General features: G+C 38.7%; 1 protein-coding gene and 1 long non-coding RNA gene across 6 annotated transcripts in view; one reads left to right on the top strand and one right to left on the bottom strand.

The window, feature by feature from the left end:
• The window catches only part of LOC115939892 (uncharacterized), a 73297-nt gene extending 58125 nt beyond the window's left edge, over positions 1 to 15172 (bottom strand). For all 4 annotated transcript variants that reach the window (XR_014147937.1, XR_014147938.1, XR_014147936.1 and 1 more), the window contains exons 1-2: positions 14931 to 15172; positions 2729 to 5348 (exon numbers count right to left, since the gene is read on the bottom strand). This is a non-coding gene — a long non-coding RNA (uncharacterized LOC115939892). The remainder of the gene's footprint in view (positions 1 to 2728; positions 5349 to 14930) is intronic.
• A 263-nt stretch (positions 15173 to 15435) lies between these two features.
• The window catches only part of ECHDC1 (ethylmalonyl-CoA decarboxylase 1), a 55441-nt gene continuing 45796 nt past the window's right edge, over positions 15436 to 25080 (top strand). Inside the window, exon 1 of one of the 2 annotated variants that reach the window (XM_006730290.3) lies at positions 15436 to 15631. In XM_006730290.3, coding sequence (XP_006730353.1) covers positions 15436 to 15631 — 196 coding nt within the window. Of the gene's footprint in view, positions 15632 to 16105; positions 16382 to 25080 lie in introns of those variants that run through there. The other variant, XM_031024796.2, reaches the window with a different exon arrangement.

Below are 25080 nucleotides of genomic sequence, written 5' to 3'. Positions count from 1 at the left end.
TTCCTTTCCTTTCCTTTCCTTTCCTTTCCTTTCCTTTCCTTTCCTTTCCTTTCTTTTCTCCCCTCCTGCCTGCCTGTCTGCCTGCCACTAACTACATCACCTAGGTCCAATGCTGAGCTTTTTCATTTTTCTTTGGTGTAAGTTCCTCAACATCAATGTTTAAATTCCACCAAAAAAAAAAAAAAAAGATGAACATTGAAAATGGAGACACAACAGGGTTGTTTAGTGACCTCCATATTGCTCCAGTATGTAATCTGAAAAGATTTGAAATTGAAAGCATGATAAACTCAGGCACATATTAAATTAGTATAAGTGTGTTCTTTATAAAACCTAACCACAAGTGAAAAATAGAAAACCTATAAGAAATTTGACAGTAACATACTGAGGAGATGGAAGTTTTTATAGTTAAGACCAAATGACCCCATAAAGATCAATTGAATATCCAAACCAATTTTTGAAAGGAATTTAATTTAATTTGATCTATGTTTATAGAAGGAAATACATGTTTTTTTTATACATGAAGTTTGTATATTAAGGAACATGTAGTTGGTAAAATACGACAGAGTATACAGTATCATTAATTTAGAGTTGAATTGGAAAGATGGAGGGACAGGAAGAAAATCAAAAGGAAGAGGAAAAAAATAGATAAACAAAGACAAAAAAAGGCAAGAGAGGGTAGGGAAAGAATGTGAGCAAGTAAGTTTGTTGAGCAGTCTAAATCAGGCACTTTATTGAGCTTCATTTATTTTTTTAATTTAACTCTCATATAACCCTGAGAAGTGGCATTAACTAGGCACTTTTATAGATATAAATGATCTTATGGGTAAACCTGAGAGTGGGCTCTGGATATGGATATTTCACCCTTCCCATCCTTCTGCCTTTGGGATCTGTCTGCCAAATACAGCCATTCTGCTTTTCTTGGCCTGGCAGAGTTTCAAGAAAAAGGCTCAGCCTCTGTGTGCAAAATGTGCTGTAGCTGGATCAGGAGAACCGTGTGATTCTAGGGTCTGTATCAGTAAGTCAGTGTTCAAATACCCCTAAGCCTCATCCTCCAAGGTAGGATTTTCATAATAAAGGAGATATTTGCTCTCTGTCTGCCCCCTTTGCTCTTTCCCTACCCCCTTCCCTCTCTCACTCCCTGTCTCTCGCCCACTTTCTCTCCTGCCCTTCTTCTCTCTCAATTGATTCTGAAATTAGGCTGCAAAAAGAGGTGTTACATGCTCGGGGTCAGTTCACTACTGCAACAACACTGCATAAGAAGAACCACAAGATCTCAATGGCATACAGCAATCAGTACTTATTGCACTCCTGGATCCTTGGTCAGATGGCGTGGCTCTGCTGTGTGTTCATTTTGAAGTCCAGGCAAAAGAGGCAGCAGCTACACACAGGAAGCTCTCACCATAGTAGAATAGAAGAGCAAAAATTCAAAAAGGCAAACCCCTCCTTCTCAAGGGCATTTCAAGCTCCTGCCTGGTTTACATCTACTCTTACCACATTGGCCAAAGTAAAGGAGCTGGGAAAGGCATTGCTTTTGAATAAGTTTTTTAAGCAAATAGCAAAGAGGTGGGTACAGGGAGAAATAAAGAAGGTCAGTGATCCAATCTACCACCCTCTAAAATCCTCAACAACTGCAGTCAAGAATGATAGAGACATGCAGGCAGCTCAGTAGGCATTGAGGGGTCCTGAAATTTTCCCTACTTCAGCTGTAGAGCTTCATTTCCAATTCTCTGCATGAACCATACTACTGGATCCTTCCATGTCTTTGCATGTCCCCTTCCTTATCTGAAATGCCTTTTTCTCCACTCTTTAGCCTAGTAATATACTACTTCCCTTTAAGACTCAGACTCACAGGATACCCCAATTTTAAGTGTTCTATGATTTCCTACCTTGGGATAATTTGTAATTATAAATCTACTTCCTTTACTACATTTGTAGTTCCTCAAGGCTAAGGACTGTACAAGTAAATCATGTTTTTGCCTATATCTAGCATAGTGACTTTTTAGAAGAAAACAAAATGTGTAATCAAGAGTTTGTGAAATTACTAAATGCTCTTCATTTTGACTGTGGGCCTCAAAGTTGGTTAGTCTGGAAACTAGGGAATTTTGAAACAGCTTTTTTATTCGTGTGACAAATATTTATTCGGTCCTCAAGATGCCCAGTTCTGTTGGGAGAAATAGCCATCAGGATAATACATGACCCTGGGGTACCTGGCTGGATCAGTCGGTAGAGCAGGTGACTTTTGATCTCAGGGTGGTGAATTTGAGCCCCATGCTGGGTGGAGAGATTACTTAAAAATAAAATCTTTTTTTAAAAAAAAGGATATCACACACCCTTGAGGAGAGGGATGGACAAAATACTGCACAACCTCAGATGAGGGAACACCCCGCTGCTTAGTGGGTCAGGGGATAAATATAAGCCAACATTTAAAAATGAAATCTTGGTTCTCCCCCCTCTTTTCCACTGCTCTGCTGCTACCTCTCACCCATATGTGTTGCACAAATTCCCTCTTCCCTCTCCAGAGCCACATGACTAAGATACGTGTTACAATCAGATGGGTTAAGAAACACAGAGATTAAATAGTTGAAATGATTCCAAGTCCTAGAGTTCAAGAGGTCCCCTTTCTGGAGAACAATGTGTGGCCTGCTCCCCACTCACAGCTCAGGGCCCAAGTTAATCTTTTATAATACCTGGGAAGACACTTCTAGTTCACAAGGCAATTTTTACATACCTTATTCCACCTAATCCTTACAACCACTCTGTGGGAAATCTTCAAGATAAAAGGGATCACAAAGATGCCAACATCTTCGATTGTTGCTGTCATGTAGCTTAATGAACCCACTGGTGAGAATTTTTCCTGTAACATATTTACCATGTCTTAATCTGAAAGATACTTATTTTTTAAACCCCTTCTTTGTGTGGTATATATATACCAGCCAAAAAAGTTGAATTGCCATTGCCTACTATGCTCTAGATATTCAAAAGTTGTTTGATTACTTTGGAAGTTAAAGCAGAGCCAGCAATTATTATATGACTGAAACTTTCTTTAAACCCGTTCATGTTTGTCTGTTTGAGTTTTATGATAAAATGTAGTGGAAATTCTTTAAAAATGGAACTTAAACAACAAAATATTAAATATTTGTTTTGCCATTCTTCCATTGCCTCATGCCTCCTGTTTTAAATGGATCCACTGTGGCTATATACCAAGGCTGTTTGTATATGCCATGCTGTGGGTATGCTATTCTCTGGGCTATATGTAGTGCACCTATTTTAATTTTGTATTTAAATTAGAAGAGCTGGAAGTTCTCTGTCCCTTAAGCTGATCATAAGAACACTCCAGAGTAGCATTTAAGACACATTACATAAGAGAATTTGGATTCCAGAAAAATATTTAATATTGGGCAATTTTGTTACACAAAGAGATCATTTTCAGCTCATTGTTTTTTGGTGCTGGCTAAATGATTTTGGCCTCCTTCAAGTATTGAAGTATCACTTTCTTCCACTTTCTTTTTGCAGGAATTGAGTTATTTTCTCAAAACCATGGCAAGCAAAAGACTGAACTCATAACTCTCTCCTTCCCCCTCCCCACCCTTGCCATGTGGCCCTCTTGCTGTCCTCATAAAGAAGGAAAAGAAAGAAGGCTAGAAGGTAGTCCATAAAAGTCAGGAAGATACACAGCTGGCTCTGCTTCCATGAAAACAGATCTGAAAAATCTACGGGAGCTGTCCAAATTGTGACTTCTAGAGAGTGCACACATGACTTTGCACTCTTACAAATTAATACATCTTTTAAGATTTCTGAAATCTCAAAATAAATTCTCCCTTCTCTCCTACTGACTTTGATAAATAGTAATGCCTTCCAAAACATTTGAGTCATTGGTATGATTCACTCAAATTCAAACCATTTGGCAGAAAAAGATGACAGAAAAGAACAAGTTTCCAGTTAAAATAAAGCTGGTTTAGTGCTCACTTGGTTTTCTCTGGTTCTATAAAGCCACATCAGGTTTAACTCCCCACTATCGGCTTCTCAAGTTGGTTTCACAAAGTTTTTCTTTTGTTCTTTGGTACTTAAAAGTGTTCCACTTTTATTTTAATCATTTGGGCAGATGTTACTTGATTTTTGTGGGTGAGTTGACTTTTCCTGAATGACATGAGGATGTGTCAGTAAGTACAGAAGAACTAGCTTGTTTTGTTGTTATTTTACCTTGTTATTTCAGGGCAAGAATAAGAAGTGAGGAGGTGACAGGAGCTTTGAGGAAAGAAAAACTTTACGACTCATCTTATTCATCCATTCATTCATCCCACAAATAAGTATTAAATACCTCTCACCTGGCAATTACTGTAATACAGGGGTGAAGGAGACAGGCATGGTCTCTGCCCTCATGAAACATAGAGTTTGGCTAAGGAGACATTTATTAAATATACACTCACAAGTGCCTGAAGTATATTTATTAAATATATAATCACAAGTGCACAGATCTTTATAATGAAGTATAAAGTGTTTTGGGTAAATGTCAAGATCCAATCAGGAAAACAAAAACTACCTGAATTATTTATTTATTTTTTTAAATTGAAATAGAGTTGACACACAATGTTTCATCAGTTTCGGGTGTACAGCATAGTGATTCAACAACTCTCTCTGTTATGCTACGCTCACCCCAAGTGTAGTAGCTACCGTCAGTTACCATACAATACTATTACAATACCATGGACTATATTATAGTACCATGGACTATGCTGTGCATTTAGCCCCTTGCCTTACTCATTCCATAACTGGAAGTCTATATCTCCCCCTCCCCTTCACCCGTTTTGCCCATCCTCCCCTTCCCCTTTGCCCACCATCAGCTGGTTCTCTGTATTTATGAGTCTGTTTCTGCTTTTTCTTTGTTTATTCATTTGTTTTTTTTTAATGTCCCACATAAAAATGATAGCATATGAAAAACCACCTGAATTTTTAAAACAGCAGGACTTTATTGCGGGGGAATGGTCACACAGGAGATGAAAAACTAAGAAGCCCAACAGGACAGCCAGGCCATCCAGAGGCTAGCAACAATGGCCAACCACTAGTTCCCCCATCTCAGCCTGAAGGGACAAAAGGCAGAGGCAGCACTGTCAGAGCACAGGGGCCAGGTCACCTTTCCAGAGCTGGAGTGCCATTAAGAAACACAACTGCTGCCAGTCAAGGCGCCGCCATCAGGGAGATGGAGCAGAGCACGTCTAGCCACTTCCTCTCAGACTTCAGTTTCTCTCCGCTGTCCCACGCTGGCAATGCACCAACTGGCAGTGGAGTTCATTCGTCTGCAAAACAGAGCCAGACGAAGAAAGGAATTTGAGGACCAACTGGCCCGGGACCTGCACAGGGAATATAAAACAGGAATTAAGAATACTGAACCTAACACTGGGAATATCAGTTTTGAACACTCTGCTCTCTCACTCCTCACCTCTACATCAGCCTGACTGTGTAGCCACGCAGTCAGAAATGTTTGCTGGCTGTCTTAAAATACCCTTTCTTCTTTTTCACTCAGACATAAATCTGAGTAAAGAAAAAAAATGAGGTAGAAGAAGCTCTAAAAATGGTATAAGAAACCAAATGGAGGAAGTTTTTTTTTTTTTTTTAAATATAGCTCAGTATTCAGTATAGATACAAAAGAGAAACATAATTATTGAAGCACTGTAAAGAAGATAACCCACAGGATTTGAGTTCGAGTTTTAACTTTTGCATTTAGAAGCTGTGAGGCCTTTGGCAATTTATTTAACCACCTAATCTCAGTTTCCTCATCTATAAAATGAAATCAGTGACACCTCCCTTGAGATGTGCTGAGATGATTTCCATACAGTGGAGACTCCGAGGTGGCAAGGTGATTGGGGGTGGGGGAGTGAAGGCTGAAACTCAAGTTTGTATGAAAAACAGCAATTGCCTACTTTGGTCCTGTCACCAATTAGAGTTCATGTACGTCACTTTGGTATATAGTAGGTGCTCAGTAAACAGTTACTTTTCTTATGTTTATAAATCATTAAGTAAAACTTTGTGTGTAGTTTATTCATTGGGAATTCAGGTAGATGTTGAAAGGAAAATTATTTGTTTTGTCATCCTAACCTTCATGTTCATCTATTTACTGACAATTAAAATAAACTAAAATGTACGGGGAAAAAATCCCTCTCTATTTCTTCTTTCTCCACAGTAATCATATTTTGACTATTTGCTTCAGTTTGTCATGCCCTCCTCCTAGACAACTGCAATCATATCTTTGTTCACCATTGAATTCTCAGTGCCCAGGACAGGGCCTCTTAGGACCTGAAAGACCCTAAAATCATATTGAAATAAGGCTTCGCTTTAGTAGTTGATTGCTCAACAGGTAATTCTGAAATAATTAACTTGTTGACAGCTACAGTTTAAAACTTAAAGATTGATTCCCAACATGTCTTTATAGATAAAATATTGACCCTACCGTTTCCATACTAGAGCAAATGCTTTATGCAAACAGAATGTTCATTGAGTGAGTAGTCAACTCTCAACTAAATTTCTCAGGTGACAGTCTAATTCTATTGAATGGGAGCTTACTATAAAATTTAAAAAGTTATCATCCCGGTAGGCAAATCTTAAAATAATGGTTAAAACTGAAGAAGAATTTCTTCTTGGTTGAGTTTCTTCTGTGTGAATCAGAAAGACCAAAGTTGTAACACTAAATAAAACATTACATTTCTGATGTAAAAAGAGTTACCATTTAGATGTGGTGTGCATGTGTGCTAAAACTTTGGATACATTAGCAGTCATCTGGGATTTATACACAACATAGTCTCAATATTAGCATAATAATTTTTTCTTTGACTTGCAGTTAGGATATCAAGGGTCATTAGGTTTTGGAGGGCCACTTTTCGAATTTGTGGGTGACTTCATTTTGGGTTTGGTTAAAGGTGGCCACTGTATGCTTGGCTAAAGCCTCTACTTGTAATTTTACATCGATAGACACTGACTCCCAGGACAAATATGGCTAAGGGATAAAACCATTAAGAAGCCTTCTTTGTGTGATGTCTAATCTTAATATCTTAATTACAAGGAATCACAGGCAAGTGGGAGATGATTTGTCCCAGGAGAAAAGGGCATCCCCAAGTGTATTATCCAATCCAATTATAAGGAGGGTGGGGCCAACTATTATTTCCGTAAGTCCATAGTTAACCCCATGGAGTGGGGTATGTTCTGGATTTTAAGGAGCAACTTTTTATTCCAGCCACATAGAATTGATCAAGGTGACAGCTGAGTTACACAATTGTTGGGGAGCCCATCTCATTGTTCAGCTGTTTAAAACTTTTTTTTTTAAAGATTTTATTTATTTATTTGACAGAGAGAGACACAGAGGGATAGGGACCACAAGCAGGGGGACTGGGAGAGGGAGAAGCAGGCTTCCCACGGAGCAGGGAGCCCGATGCGGGGCTCGATCCCAGGATCCTGGGATCATGACCTGAGCCGAAGGCAGACGCTTAACCAACTGAGCCACCCAGGAGCCCCTGTCCAGCTGTTTAAATAATCATGTCCATGGGGTTCCTTTTATTATCTCCACAGAGTAACAAGCAGGAAGATTGTCTATATATGAGTTATTATGGCAATCTCTCTGAAGTTTACCTCAAGTTGTCTAGCTTAGGCAAACATTTATGACAATTAATCAAAACTAGAATCTAACATTCATAAGAATACATTATTGAAAAATAATTTTTCTTTCTAAATTTACCGTTATTTCCAAAGATAGCCAAATCAAGACTAATTTGTCTGTAAAACAAGTCCAGTTTTAACAAACTTGGCCTAATTATTTACATAAGGTCAGCAAGAATAGTGGTTGATCATATAGATCCTTTAAAATCTGCTTTGCTGGAAATTTGTATTGACTGAACTTTCAATAGCCTCTCAAGGCCAGAGCCAAGCCAAATACTTGTCATTAGACTTGTCTGCAATACCAGTAGATTTGGGTGTATTCCTCTTTTCCAGGTCCCCCAAATATCCTGAGGTTCCTGCACTTGCCAGGAAGTGACATTCTTTACTCACCTGGTAAGGCTGCTGGGAACTCTGTAAGCAAGGTATCAGGCTAACATTTCCAAGGGGGCTCTATTGGTTCCATAAAGTCAACCCTAATTCCTTAAAGCTCTCTGGTCATATCTGAGTCAATGCATGTCCCTCTCAAATATGACATTCCAGTCAAAGTAATATAACCAATGTTTCCAAATGATGTCCTGTTACAAGGAGAATAGGTTCTCATCAAAATTATGCAAATAATTATAATTGCCATGGAAACCTACTGAGAGTTTCTGAATTCTGGAGGGTTCAGGTAGGGAGAAAGGTTAGATGTTTCGATTTGTTTGCAAAGGAATATTTTATCATATTTGCATAAGTCACAGATATCTTAAGAGAAAACTTCCTTAATCTGAAAGAACATACATTAGAGAACCAGCAATGTTTCAAACAAGAGTCATAAAAACTATAATCATCTTTCTCAATTCATTTAGTCCCATGTTATTAATTTTTGTTTAGCTTAAATGCAGCTTTCCCATTAGTTCTGGAAATTTTTATCCAGTTCAGTTTTATGAGCTTAAAGATATCAAACACCTGTATTTGTCAATAAAAAGTCCTTTGCATGAATCTCCTTGAAGACAAAATTCATTTTGTAAGAGCATCAGAACAATAAGTATAAATGACAAAAAACCTTGGAAGTGGACATGGTTAAAGATCTGATATGAGAGTTCATTATAATGTAGCTGACAGGAAATCCAGTTATTTCTACGATACATAACACTTCAATAATCAGAATATTAAGTGATGACCTTATATTAGGACATATTAAAACTTCAAAAATTTCATATATTTTCTTGAATAGTTATAGCATTTACCCATACAATATAACCCAAGGGATATCATCACTGGTTTGACAGTGCTTTCCAAGTAACTTTACATACCAAATAAACAAGCCTAATTAGTCACAAAGACTTCATTTGCCATTTAAATCTCAGGAAATTCGTTAAAAACGTCAGAAAGTTTTAAAGCACATGCCTAAATAGAATTACAGATCATTATAAATTTAATATTAGTATTTAACCAAGATGGCAATAAGGAATTCTACAGGAAGTTATATAGTTGTTAGTAAAACTTAGCTCCTTTAACATTGAGAAGTTTTAACTTTCTTAAGTAATCAAAGGCCTGACAAAAACAAAATACAGAAGCTTTGGTTTGCTGGGCAGAAAGAAAAGAGAAAAAAAAAACCCCCAAATTTTGTTTACATTTTCTTATGAAGAGCAGACCAATAATCCAAGAAAAACTTTTGACTTTTTAACAGAGAGAGAAAAGCAGAATCTCAATCTTATACCAGTGTACTTTTAAAATCCATTCATTTCAACCTTAGTCCTGACCATACATAAAATTCTTTTCTAAGCTTTCCTTCACAAACTTTCTACAACTTTCTTTTGCATTCAGATTTTGTCCTAAGCCCTTTCTTTCCAAACAACCAGTCTCATTCTAGGACAAAATTACTTTCTTTTTCTTTCAACAAAATATATTGTAATTTCTTATATCTTTCTTATGTATCTCCTACTGTCCTACATACAGAGTGCTTTCCTTATTTCCATCAGTCTTAATTGCATTTACCAGAATTTTAACTCTTAGAATCCTTAGTCTCCAGTGAAAATTAAGTAGTAACCAATTGTGAACTGAAAATAATGCCAGAATTCTTTAGATTGGCAAATTTATAAATACATTTAATAATTTCTAAAAACATGTTTTTCCATAGTATAATCTTTTAATAAAGCATAAAGCATGTTTACCAACAGACCCAAGTAGCCTCAGTTTCTCTTCAATAAGAAGCCAAAAACAGATAAACCTTATGTTCAATAATCAATGTTTCAGTATCTTATCTCATTTGGAAGAGTCAGACAGCCAGTGAGTTCAATCCAACCCAAAATCCAAGTAAAACTGCCAAGTTTCAGGCCACTGAAGATTTTGAAAGCTATTTTAACAATTACCCGTGAAAATTTTGAGACAGACAAAATTAACCACCATTTTACGTCATATTTTGTTGACAAATTGCAAGAGATAACACAAGCCTATTTGAACTTTAGTAAACCTTGATGAACGTTTTATACTTAATGTTGACAACTCCAAAGATATGTCCATCTTAATGAAACCAACAAACTCAAATTAGCTTTAATATAGAATATGTTGCACCTGTATCTGCCAAAATTCAATTAATTTATTCCCCACTGTCAATTTTTACCTGGGGCATTGATGGGGAAATCTGAAGTGGTCAGTTTAAGTCTAAGGAGGGGTGCTTCTCACTCCTTGATAGTGAGGGTAGAAGAGTAGGAGCTGATGGTGCTAGAGGCACTGAGGATGGTCTAGGAGCGGTTAATAGAGCGGTTAATACAGGCCATGCCCATCCATGGTGGTGCAGAAACAGGAGGAGGAACCCGAGGCAGAAGAGGTGAGGTGTGGCCAGCAAGGCTGCAAGTGGATGAAAGGCCACAGGGAGGATAAAGAGGACTCATCATCCTAAAGCTTATCAGCTCAGACAGATGAACAGATAAGTTTGTTTTTTTCCCCACCAACAAAAGGTGAAAATAGGCATTCCATGTCAGACCAGAAGAGACAGGGAACTTCCCTGAAACCAGAGGAGTTTCAACAGCTGCTTGGGAATATTCCTTAAGGTCCCTGTCCTGAGGTAGCCTAACCACAGACAACTGACTCCAATTATCATAGCCATTAACCTGGGAAATGAATGAGGGAGAAGCCCCCACATACAATAAGAGTTACCTGGGTCTATTAGGAGAAGGAACAGTGAGAAAGTCAGCATCCCCTTCATTAGGGATGGCCTGTGATTCCTTTGGCAACCTGGGTCTATTAAGAGGAGGAGGAGCCTATTTAGATAATCATCATCCAATGTTGGAAGGGGGTTTAGTAGCTTGGTAGTGGCCAAACACATTCTGCAAGAGGCCCATAGGTCGGGATCCTGATTTAGGGTCATGAATGCCTGCAGAGTACCTCAGTCCATTTGCCCTGTTTCCTGTAGAAGAAATCTAACTGATAGATCATACTGAAGCTTAATAGGCCATTGTTCCTTGTCTCCTAAGGAGTATTGAGGTCATACAGTGCTATAGAAGATGAGTCTTATTTTTCCTTCAATCTAGCAATCTGAATTTTTTCCAGCAGGTTAAAAGGCATCCCAAGAGAGAGACCTTGGGGACTGAGAGAAGAAGGTGCTTTACCAAGAAAGCCCCCCGCCCCCAATTACCAGGTGGCATCCCACGCAGGATATGTCAGAGGTTCCTAGTGTTAAAGGGACCAGAGGCATCCCTTGGATGAAAATCGCTATGAACAAACTATCAGTGAGATGTTCAGGCAGTCATGAGGCCTTTTAAGAATGTAGCAACCAGTAAGGATCCTGTATTTGATCCTTATGAGAACTATGCAGACTATAGGTCAACCTTCTGGGCTAAAGGTGAACATTTTTCTGCTCCTATCCCTCATCATGTGCTTTATCTCAATTTATTTTGTGCATCTGTTAATAAGATGTATTCTAGGTATCAAAAAAGCCCAAGAGAGGTTACTTTTTGGGTCTGGGGTTGCTCAAAAAATTTCCCATAAATTAATAGTAATTTCTTCTTTGCTTTATGCCATTTTGGCTTATGAAAGGTTTAATGGTAACTTCTATTATTTTTTTTAAAGATTTTATTTATTTATTTGACAGAGACACAGTGAGAGAGGGAACACAAGCAGGGGGAGTGGGAGCGGGAGAAGCAGGCTTCCCACGGAGAAGGGAGCCCAATGCGGGGCTCGATCCCAGGACCCTCGGATCATGACCTGAGCCGAAGGCAGATGCTTAACGACTGAGCCACCCAGGTGCCTCTAATGGTAACTTTTAGATAGTGGGTGATATCTGTATTGAAAAGTTTTCACTATAACATGATATGGAGTAAAAGGAAGAAAGCAGTTTAACAGTCAAGTGAAGGAGGTGGAGAATACCTGGATATGTATTTTATGAAAAAGCAAATGTTTAAAGAAATTGTCATCCAATATTTGTTTATTGAGCCAGCAGTTAAAAAATAACTAGGTACGACCTGCTAATATTACAGTGCACTACCTTTTAGTTTGTGGTTTGGCACAACCATTATTATAGTAAAAGGTATTTTGACACTAGGTTGTATGTGCAAGTACACTGAAATGCTATACATACAGATGAGTAATCAGAATGCTACTAGAAAAGAAATGAGAAAGACTAGGTTTTGAAATAGAAAAACTTTCCCTCTTCCTACAGGATATGGGAAGCAAGTACCAGATATTTTGGTCTCAGCCCTCCCAGCTCCCACCTGCTTGTACTCACTAAACTTTAACTTCTTTTTTTGTAGTTTAACCTCAAAATAGGTTCCAATATATGGGCTTGGCCCCAAAACCTGGCCTTTACTGCCCACTTGCTCATACTTACTTACTTTTGTCTTATATTTTTCCCTAAGCTCTTCTTTCCAGCTTTCTTTTTGACTCAGGCAAAGGAAACCCAACACTACTCCCCAGGGGATGGGGACTTCCCAGACAAGACCTCCTGCCATCCACCTGCCCAGACCCCCCAGACCATCTAAGCTAAATCTGACTTGTGCCTACACAGATGGACCATGGAGTGACCTCTAGAATGACCTACAATGATCTTTACCTCCTTATAATACTAAAATCTCCACCCAAGGAGGAGCCTCAGCCTCCTCTGCATAACACATAATGTATACATAGGCATGTTTCCTTAGGCTATGCATGACCTTATGCCTGCCTGTACATAGGATGACAAGGCTTCCGTATCTAAATATTCCTTCTAACCCTAAACAAAAGGAATTCATTCAGCCGCTCTCAGGGAGTCACGGTTTTGGAAGCCATTCCCCACGATCTCATTTGCTGTAAATAAAAGTTTTCTTTGTCAACCTGTGCAGTTTCTGATTCACCATAGAGAGAACTCATGTTGGTTCCGTTACACTACCTGACACCGGACACCTCATTGCAAATTCCCATTCTCTCCTATTACACTCGCATAGCTATGGGTAAAAAGGCACTACTTAAGCACAATTATAAAAAAGAAATGCTGTTTTATCTGTTAGCATATTAGTCATAGTACTGAAAATGCATAAATGCCCTCTTTTGGGGCCACCTTCCTTGAGTTTTCACTAGTTGCCAACCTCTTTTCCCTCCTCCAAATCCCTAAGGTGCTTTGGACCTCTTTTGATAGTGTGTGTATTCTAAAAACTTTTAAAACATTGTATCTCCGGGGCGCCTGGGTGGCTCCATCGTTAAGCGTCTGCCTTCGGCTCAGGTCATGATCCCAGGGTCCTGGGATCGAGCCCTGCATCAGGGTCCCTGCTCCGCGGGAAGCCTGCTTCTCCCTCTCCCACTCCCCCTGCTTGTGTTCCCTCTCTAGCTGTGTCTCTCTCTGTCAAACGAATAAATAAAATTTAAAAAAATAAAAATAAAGAATAAAAGACCATGAGATTCTGATATATTAAGAGATAATGTATTACTAGGGCAAGTGATGAAAGCTTTGTGGAAAAAATAGATCTGAGGTACATGTTGAAGGAATGAAAGAGATTAGATGTACAGAAGAGGGTAGAGCCAGAGAGCAGACCCATTAAGGTCTGGATATGCAAACGAGCTTAGAACACATGAAGAAGCACATGGAACTGGGGTATTGGACTCCTGTAGTTACAGTAAGGGCTTTGTGAAAATAAGGCTGGAGTACATGAATGATTGTCATTCCCTTTTCTAGTGGTAGTCCTTCAGCTGTTAAGCAACAGCTATTATGACTGGATTGTGTTATGTTTCCTGATTTAAAGAAGATGAGGGCCGCCTGGGTGGCTCAGGTCATGATCCCAGGGTCCTGGGATCGAGAGCCCCGCATCGGGCTCCCTGCTCAGCGGGAAGCGTGCTTCTCCCTCTCCCACTCCCCCAGCTTGTGTTCCCTCTCTCGCTGTGTCTCTCTCTGTCAAAAAATAAATAAAAATCTTTAAAACAAAACAAAACATTGTATCTCCTCAACTTGTTGGTAAATTCTGAGAACTAGCAAGTAACTAAATGCTTGGCAGAAAGATAAGGCATGAGATAGTATCAACCGTAAACACACACTGTTTGAACTTAAGAAAACCATGAGACTATAGACTCTGAGAAACAAACTGAGGGTTCTAGAGGGGAGGGAGGTGGGGGGATGGGGGAAAAAAAAGATACATACCATCAGGGAATCTACACAAAAATGTTAAAGGCCAAACCTCTTAGCCACAGCTGCCAACCTTGGAAAGCCACAGTCCCATACACCAATACACAGAACTTGTGCAGTACCATATAACCATATACAAATTTATGGCATAAACAATACATCTAGTTACCCCCACTCTACAAACTAATTCTCCCAAATCATTTAATCAAGTGAATTTCCTGCTCAACAGTGTAATGGCTGCTCATTTCATATTAAATTGGAATTAAATACTTTCAATATTTGGACTTCTCATCGGTCCAAACTTGGTTCCCAATTCTTCCCTACTATCCACATCTCCATAGCCTAAAACTTGCTTATCATCTCCCCTTCTCGGCACTTTCTGTTCCTCCCACCAGACTATTCCCTTATTTACTAAGATCTACCTTCTGTTCCTCCTTTTTGACAAAGCGATCCCAATCCTAGTGGAAAATGGCATTCCTTTTCAGCTGTCTTCCGAAGAGAGTCCTGTTGGCTCCATAGGATAGCTATTGGCACAGAATTCTAAGCCTGCTAAGCTTTATAAAAATCGTTATCACACGCAGGGCATATGTTGAGTACTCGTTAGAAAAAAAAAAAAAAGACAAATACTTTCCCCGTTCAATAACGCAGAAAAGATGTTCAAGAAGTAACAGCTTTTGGTACCTTCCTCTCCCCTTCTCTTTCAAAATTCCCTAACCTGGCTTTCTTCTCCCTCCACTCTTCCCACGTACAGAGGGAGCCTGAAAAATAAATGGAGTCTACAAGCTTCGCTGGACCAGCCAGTCCTTAACGCCCTTAACGCGAAGCAGGTCCATTCATCCCGGGTTCGCTCACGACCCAAGGGAAGGCCCGCACAGGCCCGCCACAGCGCGGGAGAATCGGGGCGCTTGGCGACGGCGCAGGATTTCCGGAATCAGGCGTGCCCGCTGGAGAACGGAAAAGGGCGCCGGGAGAAGAGGAGATGCGGGCGACGTAAAGAGGCCGGGAAAAGGGACGAGGACCCGAGACGGGGGAACGCACGGGCGGAACGAAAGGGAGGCCCGGGCAAGAGGAAGAGAGCCCAGGGGGAGCGGAAGAAGGGAGCGGAAAGCGGAAGAAGGGAGCGGAAAGCGGAAGAAGGTCTGGGGGGAGCGGAAGGGGACGCTGCCGGGCTTGAGGTCTGCGGGCCTGAGTGGCCGTAGGGACTGTACTTTAAGTGTCATATGAGCGAGGACTCTAGCTTGTCGCTGTGTAATAGACTTCAGCGCTTCTCCACACGAATTCCAAGCGGAGACCCGCCCGGGCTCAGCTGCGCGTTCCGTGTGAGGCCATCGCGGAGGCCCACTGCCCTCTGCTGGGTGTGGGGACGCAGTGCCGAGCGCCGCGAAGCAGTGCCGTGCCGCGGGCGGACTTTGCGAGGTGAATGAAGGCGGCGGGAAAAGAGTAAAACTTTTGTAAGGAATGTGGCGAACCGCCAGGATTACTATGTTTTTAGAATAGGGAGGCATGACTTCAACGCACTAATTTAAATTCTAAATACTTTCCAGGCCCTTGTGCTGGGTAGGTGGGGTTTCCTAGGACTTCTGAATTTGTCCTTCTCACTATTACTTCGCTTAATTAAAACTTATACTATTTGTTTCGTGCAATCGACTTTTCAACAACAACAAAATGTCCAAATCATTTTTGGTATGGGTTCTTTACTTCCTGAAATTCTTTTGAGCCTCGATAATCCTCTTAATGCCACACACACACACACACACGTCACAAATATACGGGTTTAAAACCACAGATTAATTAAATTACTTGTTGAAAGGGCTGATAAGTTCCTTGAGGAAAACAATCTATATCGACCCCATCCCCCCCTCCTTTCCTTTCCTCACTTTTGAGAACCTCCTGTTTATCAGCTGTTGCTCTAGGTGCTGTAGGTATAGAGATAAACTGGACATTGGCAAGTATAACAGAAGATCCCTTCTGTGAAGACCTGGCATTCTATTGGAGGAAACAACAGCGAAAGACATAATTATGAAATCTCCTGGGAGTGGGAGGAGTAATAAGTCAGTTGATCTTTTCCTGACATCTTATTGCCTGACCTGAAAGAGAAGTAGATAATAGTCGGTTCCATTCCGGGAAGACAAACCAGCTTGCAGAGAGCTATGGAGTTGCAACTGGGTGAGTAATAGGAGTAAGGAATAGGGTAGGTGGAGAGTTGGTTTGTGGACAGAGTCTTAAGCCTCTTAAGGCATTATGAATTCTTAATACTTGTAGCCAGATTATTATTGATTTATATTATTTGTCGGGCAGTCTTCTAGGCATTGTAAAAACTTTCTTACTTTCCAAAATGCAGTGGGGATGTTCTGTTAAAAAAATTATTACATGAGGCTTAATAAAAATACTGTGCAAGCAGACAGAGTATTTTATGCAGTCTAAGGTATTAAAGGAGATGATGTGGAGTTACTCTGAGGAAGAGATAAGTGTAATAGGTGAGGGATCACATATGTAGAAGTGTTGAATGAAGAGCAAAAACCTGAAGGATTTGAGAAACTAAAAAGTTCATTTTGGCTATATGAGGAAGAGGGGTGTGTATGGTGGCATGTAAATGAAGCTTGAAAGGTAGGTTACATAATGACAAGCTAAAACGAAATCAAAACTTGAAAAACAACTGATGTAGTGACAGTCTAGAATATTTCTGACTTTTTTGTTGTTTTCCACCTGCCTCAGGCTAATTGTTTTCTTAGTAAGTATGCATCTGTGTTAATTTTCTGGATTTAGTAATTCTGGCATACGGGTTATGTATGGCTTTTAAAAGAAAAGCTAGCTTATTACCTATGCAAGGAGGGGAACTGTTTGAAAACCTTTGCAGAATTTTAACAAAAATTGGAGAGAGTAACACATGTGATCTCAGATGTCCGTAGGGCTCTCTTCTCTTTCCCTTTTCCAGTGGCTTGGCTAAGAGCTCATTCAGCTGATGTGAGTGTGGCAGGACAGCAAAGCATCCTGCATGACAAATTTTAAACATATGTTTTGTCCTGAAGAAAGTTTATAAAATTGTAAATTCCTCAGAACTTTTTCATTGCCTTGTCATTCTGGAACAATCCAAAATGCTGATTGTTTAACCTCATGCTTACATAGAACCTGAATCTCAGCCCCGTTTGTTCACATGTACTTTCAGATACTATAGTAGTTTATTAGTGGCTAATAACTTTGTCATCTCCTTAGCACTGAACTCTTGTCTAATTTGGTCTTTGAATTTAGAATTGGGATGAAAGTATACATAATAGGTGATTACCAAATTTCTAGAATTGGACTTCTAAACTTGAGGTCAGCAAACCTAGGAGGCTTAAGCAGTGCCCTCGAGTTTTTGTGGTACTCTTCTGTGGCACAGACAAGGGAACATGAAGAGAGGAGAGAAAAGAAGGGAGAGTTAGTAGTGGAAGGGGGATAGGAATGGGAAAGGAGAGAAAAAATGGAATTACTATAAGGATACGTGAAGTATTTGTTATAAAATTTACTTAGAAAAATAAGCATATCAAAGATGTCTAACGAGGCAAAAATATTAGTTATATGTATATTTCATTTTGTAATGATTTAAAGATACGCAGATAATAGATCTGATGGCATCTATACTAATTGCCCTTGTGTTGTTGGATATTGGAGAGGTAATATATGAGGACAGAATAGTCTCCTTACAAGAGAGAAGATATAATAATGATTGAAATAATAATGATTAAAAATGCTAATGATTTTGAAAGCCTTATTCCTTATTTTCTAGCTTAGCTTTTTCTTTTCCCTAAACAGAATATTGTGGAAAACAGGCAAATTTAATTTTTGAAAATAGCCATCAAAGTCCTTACCAAGTTTTTTTTGGCACTTTTTTTTAATGTTGAAGTCATGGTAAATATGGAAAAGATCAGGACCTCAGTTGAATTTTCCACTGAGTTTCTATTCTGTATCTGACATCTCCAGGGGCACAACATGCATAGAGAATATCCAGGCAAAAGCTTGGATGTATTGCCTTTGGCTCTGACTGTATATACACCTTTCAGTTTTGTGAACTGACCTGATAAGTGATCTTGAGAGCGCATTTTCCCTAGACTAGAAGCAGGCCTAAGGAACCCTGAGCCCTACTATTTGATCTTCTTCAAATGGGACAGGATAAAGGCAGCCCCAGGTTGCTTTTACCACATAAGCCTCTTAGAGAGACAGACACACAGACAGAAAGAAGGGAGAACAAAACTAAGAAAATCCAAAATAGCAGCAGTTCCAGGGCAGATAGTTTCACTTTGTTGCCTAGTACACAAAGCTACACACTGAATTACTTGTTTTTGGCTCAAAACCAGTATCCTCCTTTGGAAGGTGAAGAAGAGAAGGTGAGGCAAAGTAGGTCAAATCTCAGGTTTCCTCTTTAAGTTTGCCACTAACAGTTACTAGGTATTAACCTCGGTATCTACCACTGGGTAAATTGCCTCTCATCCAGAGAAAGTTAGAGAATATAACAGGCTAGACCTGACCTAAGATTCTTCTTGTGAGAGAAATCTTATATTAAAGAACAAAGAATATTACTAAGCAGATCCTTGTAAAATATCTATTGCCAACTATACATATTATAGATAGGGTGATGTCTTATTATTTATTACTTCATTTCTTAAAAAGTATTAATATTTTTATTAATGAAACAGTAGAGATTGTGTTGTATGCAAACCCATTTTGTAAACATGAAAAGAAAATCATACCCTTGCACATTTGTAGCTACATATCCTGGACTTGCATTTCATTGAAACCCAACAGTGAAATAATTTTTCCTATTTTGCAAATAGAGATCTTACATTTAGTTTAGAAAATGATGGGTAGGTACTGTAGTCCCTACACAGTAATAACCACATTAGGGGTCATTTAGTTCCACAAATATTAAGTGTGACACTGTGTGCTAAAGGCTGTGAATAAGATGCAGTCCTGCCCTTAAGAATTTTTTAATATACTGGAGGCAGGAGCTTCATGTCTAATTCTCTATTATCTAGTTTCTGGTTGTACACTGATTTTTAAGAAATATCACTACCTTTAATAAGGACCTTTAACAGTTGTCAGACCTGCCAGACTATGTGGCCACTGTGTTCTTTGTTTAGTATCTTTACGGCTGTGTGTTTTTTATTTAATATCTTCTATGTAAAGAAATAGAGTATTTAAGAAACTAGTTTTGAAATTGGCCATTTAGAAGATTGAGAGAGATTACTGGTAAAGGCAGAGACAGCCCCCAAAGTTTGGAACTATATCCTTCAGTTTAAAAAAAAAGTTCATTGAGAAATGTACCATACATACATATAGTGAAAAATGCATAAGAAGGATTTAAAGAACAACAACAGAAAATACCTGTGTATCCCTTACCTAGGTTAAGAAAAAACACACCCACATTCTGAAACCTAACTTTTTTAGTATGTGTTAGGTGACTCAGGCAATAGCTTTCTTCATTTTTAATATCTTCATTTATTTTCATTCTGGCCAACTGTAATACAGCCTGAATTTCAAATCAGGAAATAAAAAAGTATTATTATACTTTATGGAAGTAGCATATGAACAATAGTGTATAATTATAACCATCTCATAAATACTTTGATTTAATCAGATAGCCTAGGTACAAAAATGTTCTTGTCCGTTCAGAAGGCTCATGGTTCTAGCTATGGAGTTACATGAAATAATGTCTAAAGTTTTAAAGGTTTTTATAAATTGATAATTTATTTAAAAATAAATATGTATTTATTTGGAGAAAAAGAGTGAGAACTTTGAGAGCATTTTGTTTTAAAATTTGACAAAAGGTAACCTTTAATTGTAAAAAGGAAATGTGGACCTTATTTTTTTTTTCCTAGATTTGTTTCATGGAGGGGAGTGGATCTATACAATTTTTATGCTAATAGATGAGCAGTAACATAATCTTTTGGAGAAATGATACTCTGAAAATATATGAGTATTTTAAGGGCGGCTCCCTCTGCCAGTATTTTGGCCACAAGGTACTACAAAGAAAAGCAAACCTGAATTTATGTTTTCTTTTGGTTACTCTCCAGGAGACCTGGAATATTGCCTGATTTTTGTTGTGTTTCTGCTTAGAATTTTTTTACACTTATCATGCCATGAATTCATAGGGAATAGGTTCCAACAGCTCGGGTTCCTGTCCATTGGTTCTTACAAAATGTGCTTTTCTGGGTGGAGCAGGCTGATGCTTCAGTTGAACCCAAATACCTTTCTCTTTGGCTTCCTTCTTTTTCTGATCATTTTCCTTCACATGCTTCAAGAAGCTATTTTGGCTCTTCGAATGCTTAATATGCTCAATTCATGAGTTCTCTTGGCAAGAATCTTGCCCTTATTTGTTTACAGCAATGCCAACAGCATTCTGGGTAATACTGTCAACTCTTCCAGTTTTGCCATGGTAACATCTGTGGGGGCTTTCCTTTTTGAACAGTTCCCATCCCCTTGATGTTTACAGTATCACCTTTCTTATAGATTTGCATGTATGTGGCCAAAGGAACAACTCCATGTTTTCTAAAAGGCTAGAGAACATAACAGTGGGTGTCTGTCCTTTTTCCCTTTGTGTTGATCATTTTGGCAAATTACTGGAAGATGGCTGTTCCCATCACAACTCATTTTGAATGGTACATTTTGGTATATTTTGGTATTTTTCCCATGGACTTTGACTCCTGAACTTGGGTCTAGGGATGGTGAAAGGGGAGTGAAAAAGAACAGTGGTTGATTTGCATGGTGGTGGAGCATAATGGTCAAGAAAGAATTCTTGAGCCTTGTATGGTGCAACTTAGTTTATTTAACTAGCACAGTCTCAGGACCCTTGGGCAGAAAGAGCTACACTTTTGCTGTATGAAGTTGGTGGTTATATGCTTAGTGCTCAAGAGGGAGGAGACATGCGGAGTGGGCATATTAGATCATAAATGTTTTCTTCGAATTTCCACTGGTAGTCATGAAACTACTGTTGCAAGATTTCTCTGGTGTTTGTCATTCAGTTCAGTATTAACCATCAGTGAGAGATACAGGCAGTCCTGAGACCCTGTAAGAATGTAGCAACCAGTGCAGATTTGATCCTTGTCACAACTATGAAGGCTATAGGTCAACTTTCTGGGCTAAAGATGAACATTTTTCTGCTTCTATCCCTCATCAGTTGGGGATGAGAAAATTATTCACATGGCTGAAGCTTATGAACATAAATACATCTTGTTGTCAAGATATTGGTTATGTTAAATTTGTTTCAAGCCCCATTGCTTGTCATTCTCAATAACTCCTGAGATTTTTAGTGTAGGCTTCTTTTGCCAGCTCAAGAGATCTTGAGGCAACTTGATATTTACATATGGGTGATAATCTAGGAAACCTCCAAAATCCTTGTGTTTTTTCATAACCACTTCATACTTAGTAATAACATTTTATTTTTTAAGTTTTTCTCCCCACTCCCACTTCCCATATACCTAAATTTTCTACCTTTTTTACTTTACTTCCCCTTCAATTTCATGCTCATCATGAGAAGCCACCTTATTTTAAATTTTTTCAATCCTTTTGAAAATAGGTACATAGATTTGTACTTCTATGGGTGTACATTTGAGGTATATGATTAGGAATGTGAAATACCTAAAAATAAATTGAAATATCTTGAAATTAATTGAAATATTTAACATTATAGTTCTATGTACTTGAGATCAAGAATGCTTTCAACGAAAGGATTTGTCCTTGTCCAGAACAGTTTTGCTTTCAGTTAAAGGGTTATTAGTTTATTTGACCAGAATAGTTCATATTCTAGTGATGCTAGATAACTAATGACCATAATTATAGAGGCACTTTCTTTCCATAGACAGAACTTTTACTCTCCTTCGGCAAAGCAGGGAACTATGCCTTTGAATCGGGCTTAAGTTTTGAGAACTGGGGCTATACAAGGTAAAGAAATAAGGTAGATATGGGGAATAACATGCAGTAATATTTGCAGGAAAATTATTTATTTCAAATGAATCATTGTTTACAGCAATGCCAATAGCATGTGGTAATAATTGTCAACATTTAGAGATTGCCTCATTTTCTTCAGTTTTACAGTATCCTGTAATTTTCCTCTCTGCCCAATAATTTTATGTAGTACCAATAAAGTACCTTTTATTGCACTAATACAGGGAGTGGGAACATCTATAATATAAATTTCTTCTGCATTTATTGTGTGTCATTATACATTTCTGTGTTATAATTGGATTGTTTTGTTCATTTTGAAATTTATTTTAAAAATCTTGCAATGTCTCTTGAGTTAACTGAAAATGTCCTGTAATGTTACAGAATTATGTTTGGTAAGCATTCCTTCTAGCTTTCAAGATCTTCAAGAGGCTTTAGATACCTTAAAACCAGTTAATACCATAGAATCTATCATCTTAATTATATCATTTCCTAATCTGATAGGACTGGCGGTGGGATGGGAGAATGCTATACAGGTAAGCATATTACATGAGTTTTGGAAAAGGAGTATAAAATTGGCAAGGTAAAGATATTAAAGGTGATTTTAAGTACTTAGATATTTTATTTTGCAACTGGTAGCATTTGACTACTTTGCTTGGGTTGCTTATTAGGTCTGTTTATCACCTTGACCCATGAGTATACTATGCATATTACTCAGGGTCCATAAATGGGTCCCTTGTGCTTTTATTACTTTTTTTTTTTTAAGATTTTATTTATTTATTTGACAGAGAGAGACACAATGAGAGAGGAAACACAAGCAGGGGGAGTGGGAGAGGGAGAAGCAGGCTTCCACCCAGCAGGGAACCCAATGCGGGGCTCGATCCCAGGACCCTGGGATCATGACCTGAGCCGAAGGCAGATGCTCAACGACTGAGCCACCCAGGCGCCCCTTATTACTCTTTACTTACAGATTAATATCAATAACTATAGCCACAGGCAAATAGTGACATTTTGGAGGGGGAGGAAAGGAGCATGGATGTGTCTGGGTTTTTTTGAGAGAGAGGAGGAGAAAGAAAGAGAAAGAGCGAGGGAGTGGGGGGATGGGCAGAGGGATAGAATCTTTCAAGCAGACTCCCTGCTCCCAACCTAGGACTCAGTCCCACAGTCCATGAGATCATGAGATCATGAGATCATGACCTGAGCCGAAACCAAGAGTCTGAAGCTTAACTGACTGAGACACACAGGCGCCCCGGGCATGTTCTGTTCTAAGTAAACACTGGTCTGCTTACTTCCATGCATGTGAGCACTTTGCATCCTTCTACTTATCCTGCATATTTTCTTTTTGATTTCTAGTCATTTTTATTCCAGAATGGGGAGACAATGCCTAGATCTGTAGCCTAAACTACAGTAAGTAGAGCCTCTTTCCCTGGTCCTCTTTTCCCATAAGTCTAAGGAATGAATTGATAAGAACCTAAAAGAATTTACTTCTGGATAGAATCCTTGAAATCTTAACCCTGTTAGGAATAACCCCAGTAGTTGTTAGAAATAATTCTGAAAGCTGTTACATGGACGGATGAATGTCCAAGTTGAATATTGATGAGAGATTCTAAGAACAAATTTTACTAAGTTCCAGAGTGCCAAGCTCCACCTCTAGGTTAAGTAACTTCTGGGTTCAAAGAACTTGTTATAGTTAAGGTGTTCTTAATGTCTTTTAGGGAGTGTGTCAGAGGGCTTCTTACTTAGATTGCCAGTGGTCCAAGATCTCAGCTTTTGTGTTCAGACACTTGAAAGCTTTCCTGTAAATTTTCTTTAAAATACTCAGGGGAAGCAGAAGTGGGTTGTATGTGTTGTGAGATGGTGATTAGATGAAACAAGTTTTCAAAAATGTTGATAATTTTCAAGCTCTCAGATGAAAATTCTCTATACTATTCTCTCTACTTTTGTGAATGTTGGAAAATAAAAAGTGAGCTGGGGGTGTCTGGGTGGCTCAGTCGATTAAGCGTCTGACTCTTGATTTCAGATCAAGTCATGATCTTAGGCTCTTGGGATCGAGCCCTGCATTGGGCTCCATGCTCAGCACAGAGTCTGCTTGAGAGTCTCTCTCTCCCTCTCCTTTTGCCCCTCCCCCACCATTCAGGCTCTCTCTGTTTTTCAAATAAATAAATGAATAAAATCTTTAAAAAATAAAAAAAAAGAATGAGCTGAAGGAAATATGAGAAAAATGTTAACATTTACTAAAAATGAGGAATGGGTATTTGTTATATTATTTTTTCTATTTTTTTAAAAATAATCTTGGAACACTTCAGAATTAAACTTAAAAAAAAAAATTGCCTCTCCATCCATGAGTATTAAAATACAAGAGACTGTTTTCTGATAAACTAAGCAGTTTGTTGGCCTTGATATATAATAGTTAGTGCCCTTCCAGTAGGAAAGAAAGAGGGTTAACTGTTAAGAACGTAAGGAGTTTGATAGTGAGAATACAGTTATGGCAGTTGAAAGCCACATGATAGCAAGTTAGGGCCCCTTTTTTCTTGGGAAAATAGCATTAAGGTCTTATTCTTGGATATTATTTTCAAAGACAGCAAGCACCTCACTCACTACCATTCTTTTTTGTTAAACCCTCTACCATGTATCACAGTGCATTAGGTCATACTGTATCTAATATGAATTACATTTTATTTAGTTTTTTTAGATGAGATTTAAGGAACATCTTGGTCTCCTCCATATTGTATTCAAAATCACCTTAATGAAGAAGTTTTGAAATACTGTTCCCAAGTTCTTAAAGTATATCTGTTTAGGAGATTGCATTCCAATGTGTAATATTTTTAGATACTTACACAGTTACAAGTGCTCTGTTGAGACACTTTAACAAAAATGTCCTTTTGAAGGTGAAACAATTTAAAGTGGAAGGGAGATCATATTGTAATCCTTTTTAGATGACCTGTTCT

The sequence above is a fragment of the Leptonychotes weddellii genome, chromosome 8 (assembly GCF_054177405.1).
Source record: "Leptonychotes weddellii isolate Sample4059 chromosome 8, ASM5417740v2, whole genome shotgun sequence".
NCBI classification, from domain to species: Eukaryota; Metazoa; Chordata; class Mammalia; order Carnivora; family Phocidae; genus Leptonychotes; species Leptonychotes weddellii.
The sequence above is the reverse complement of the archived record's forward strand: the minus strand, read 5'-3'. Positions and strand labels throughout refer to the sequence as shown.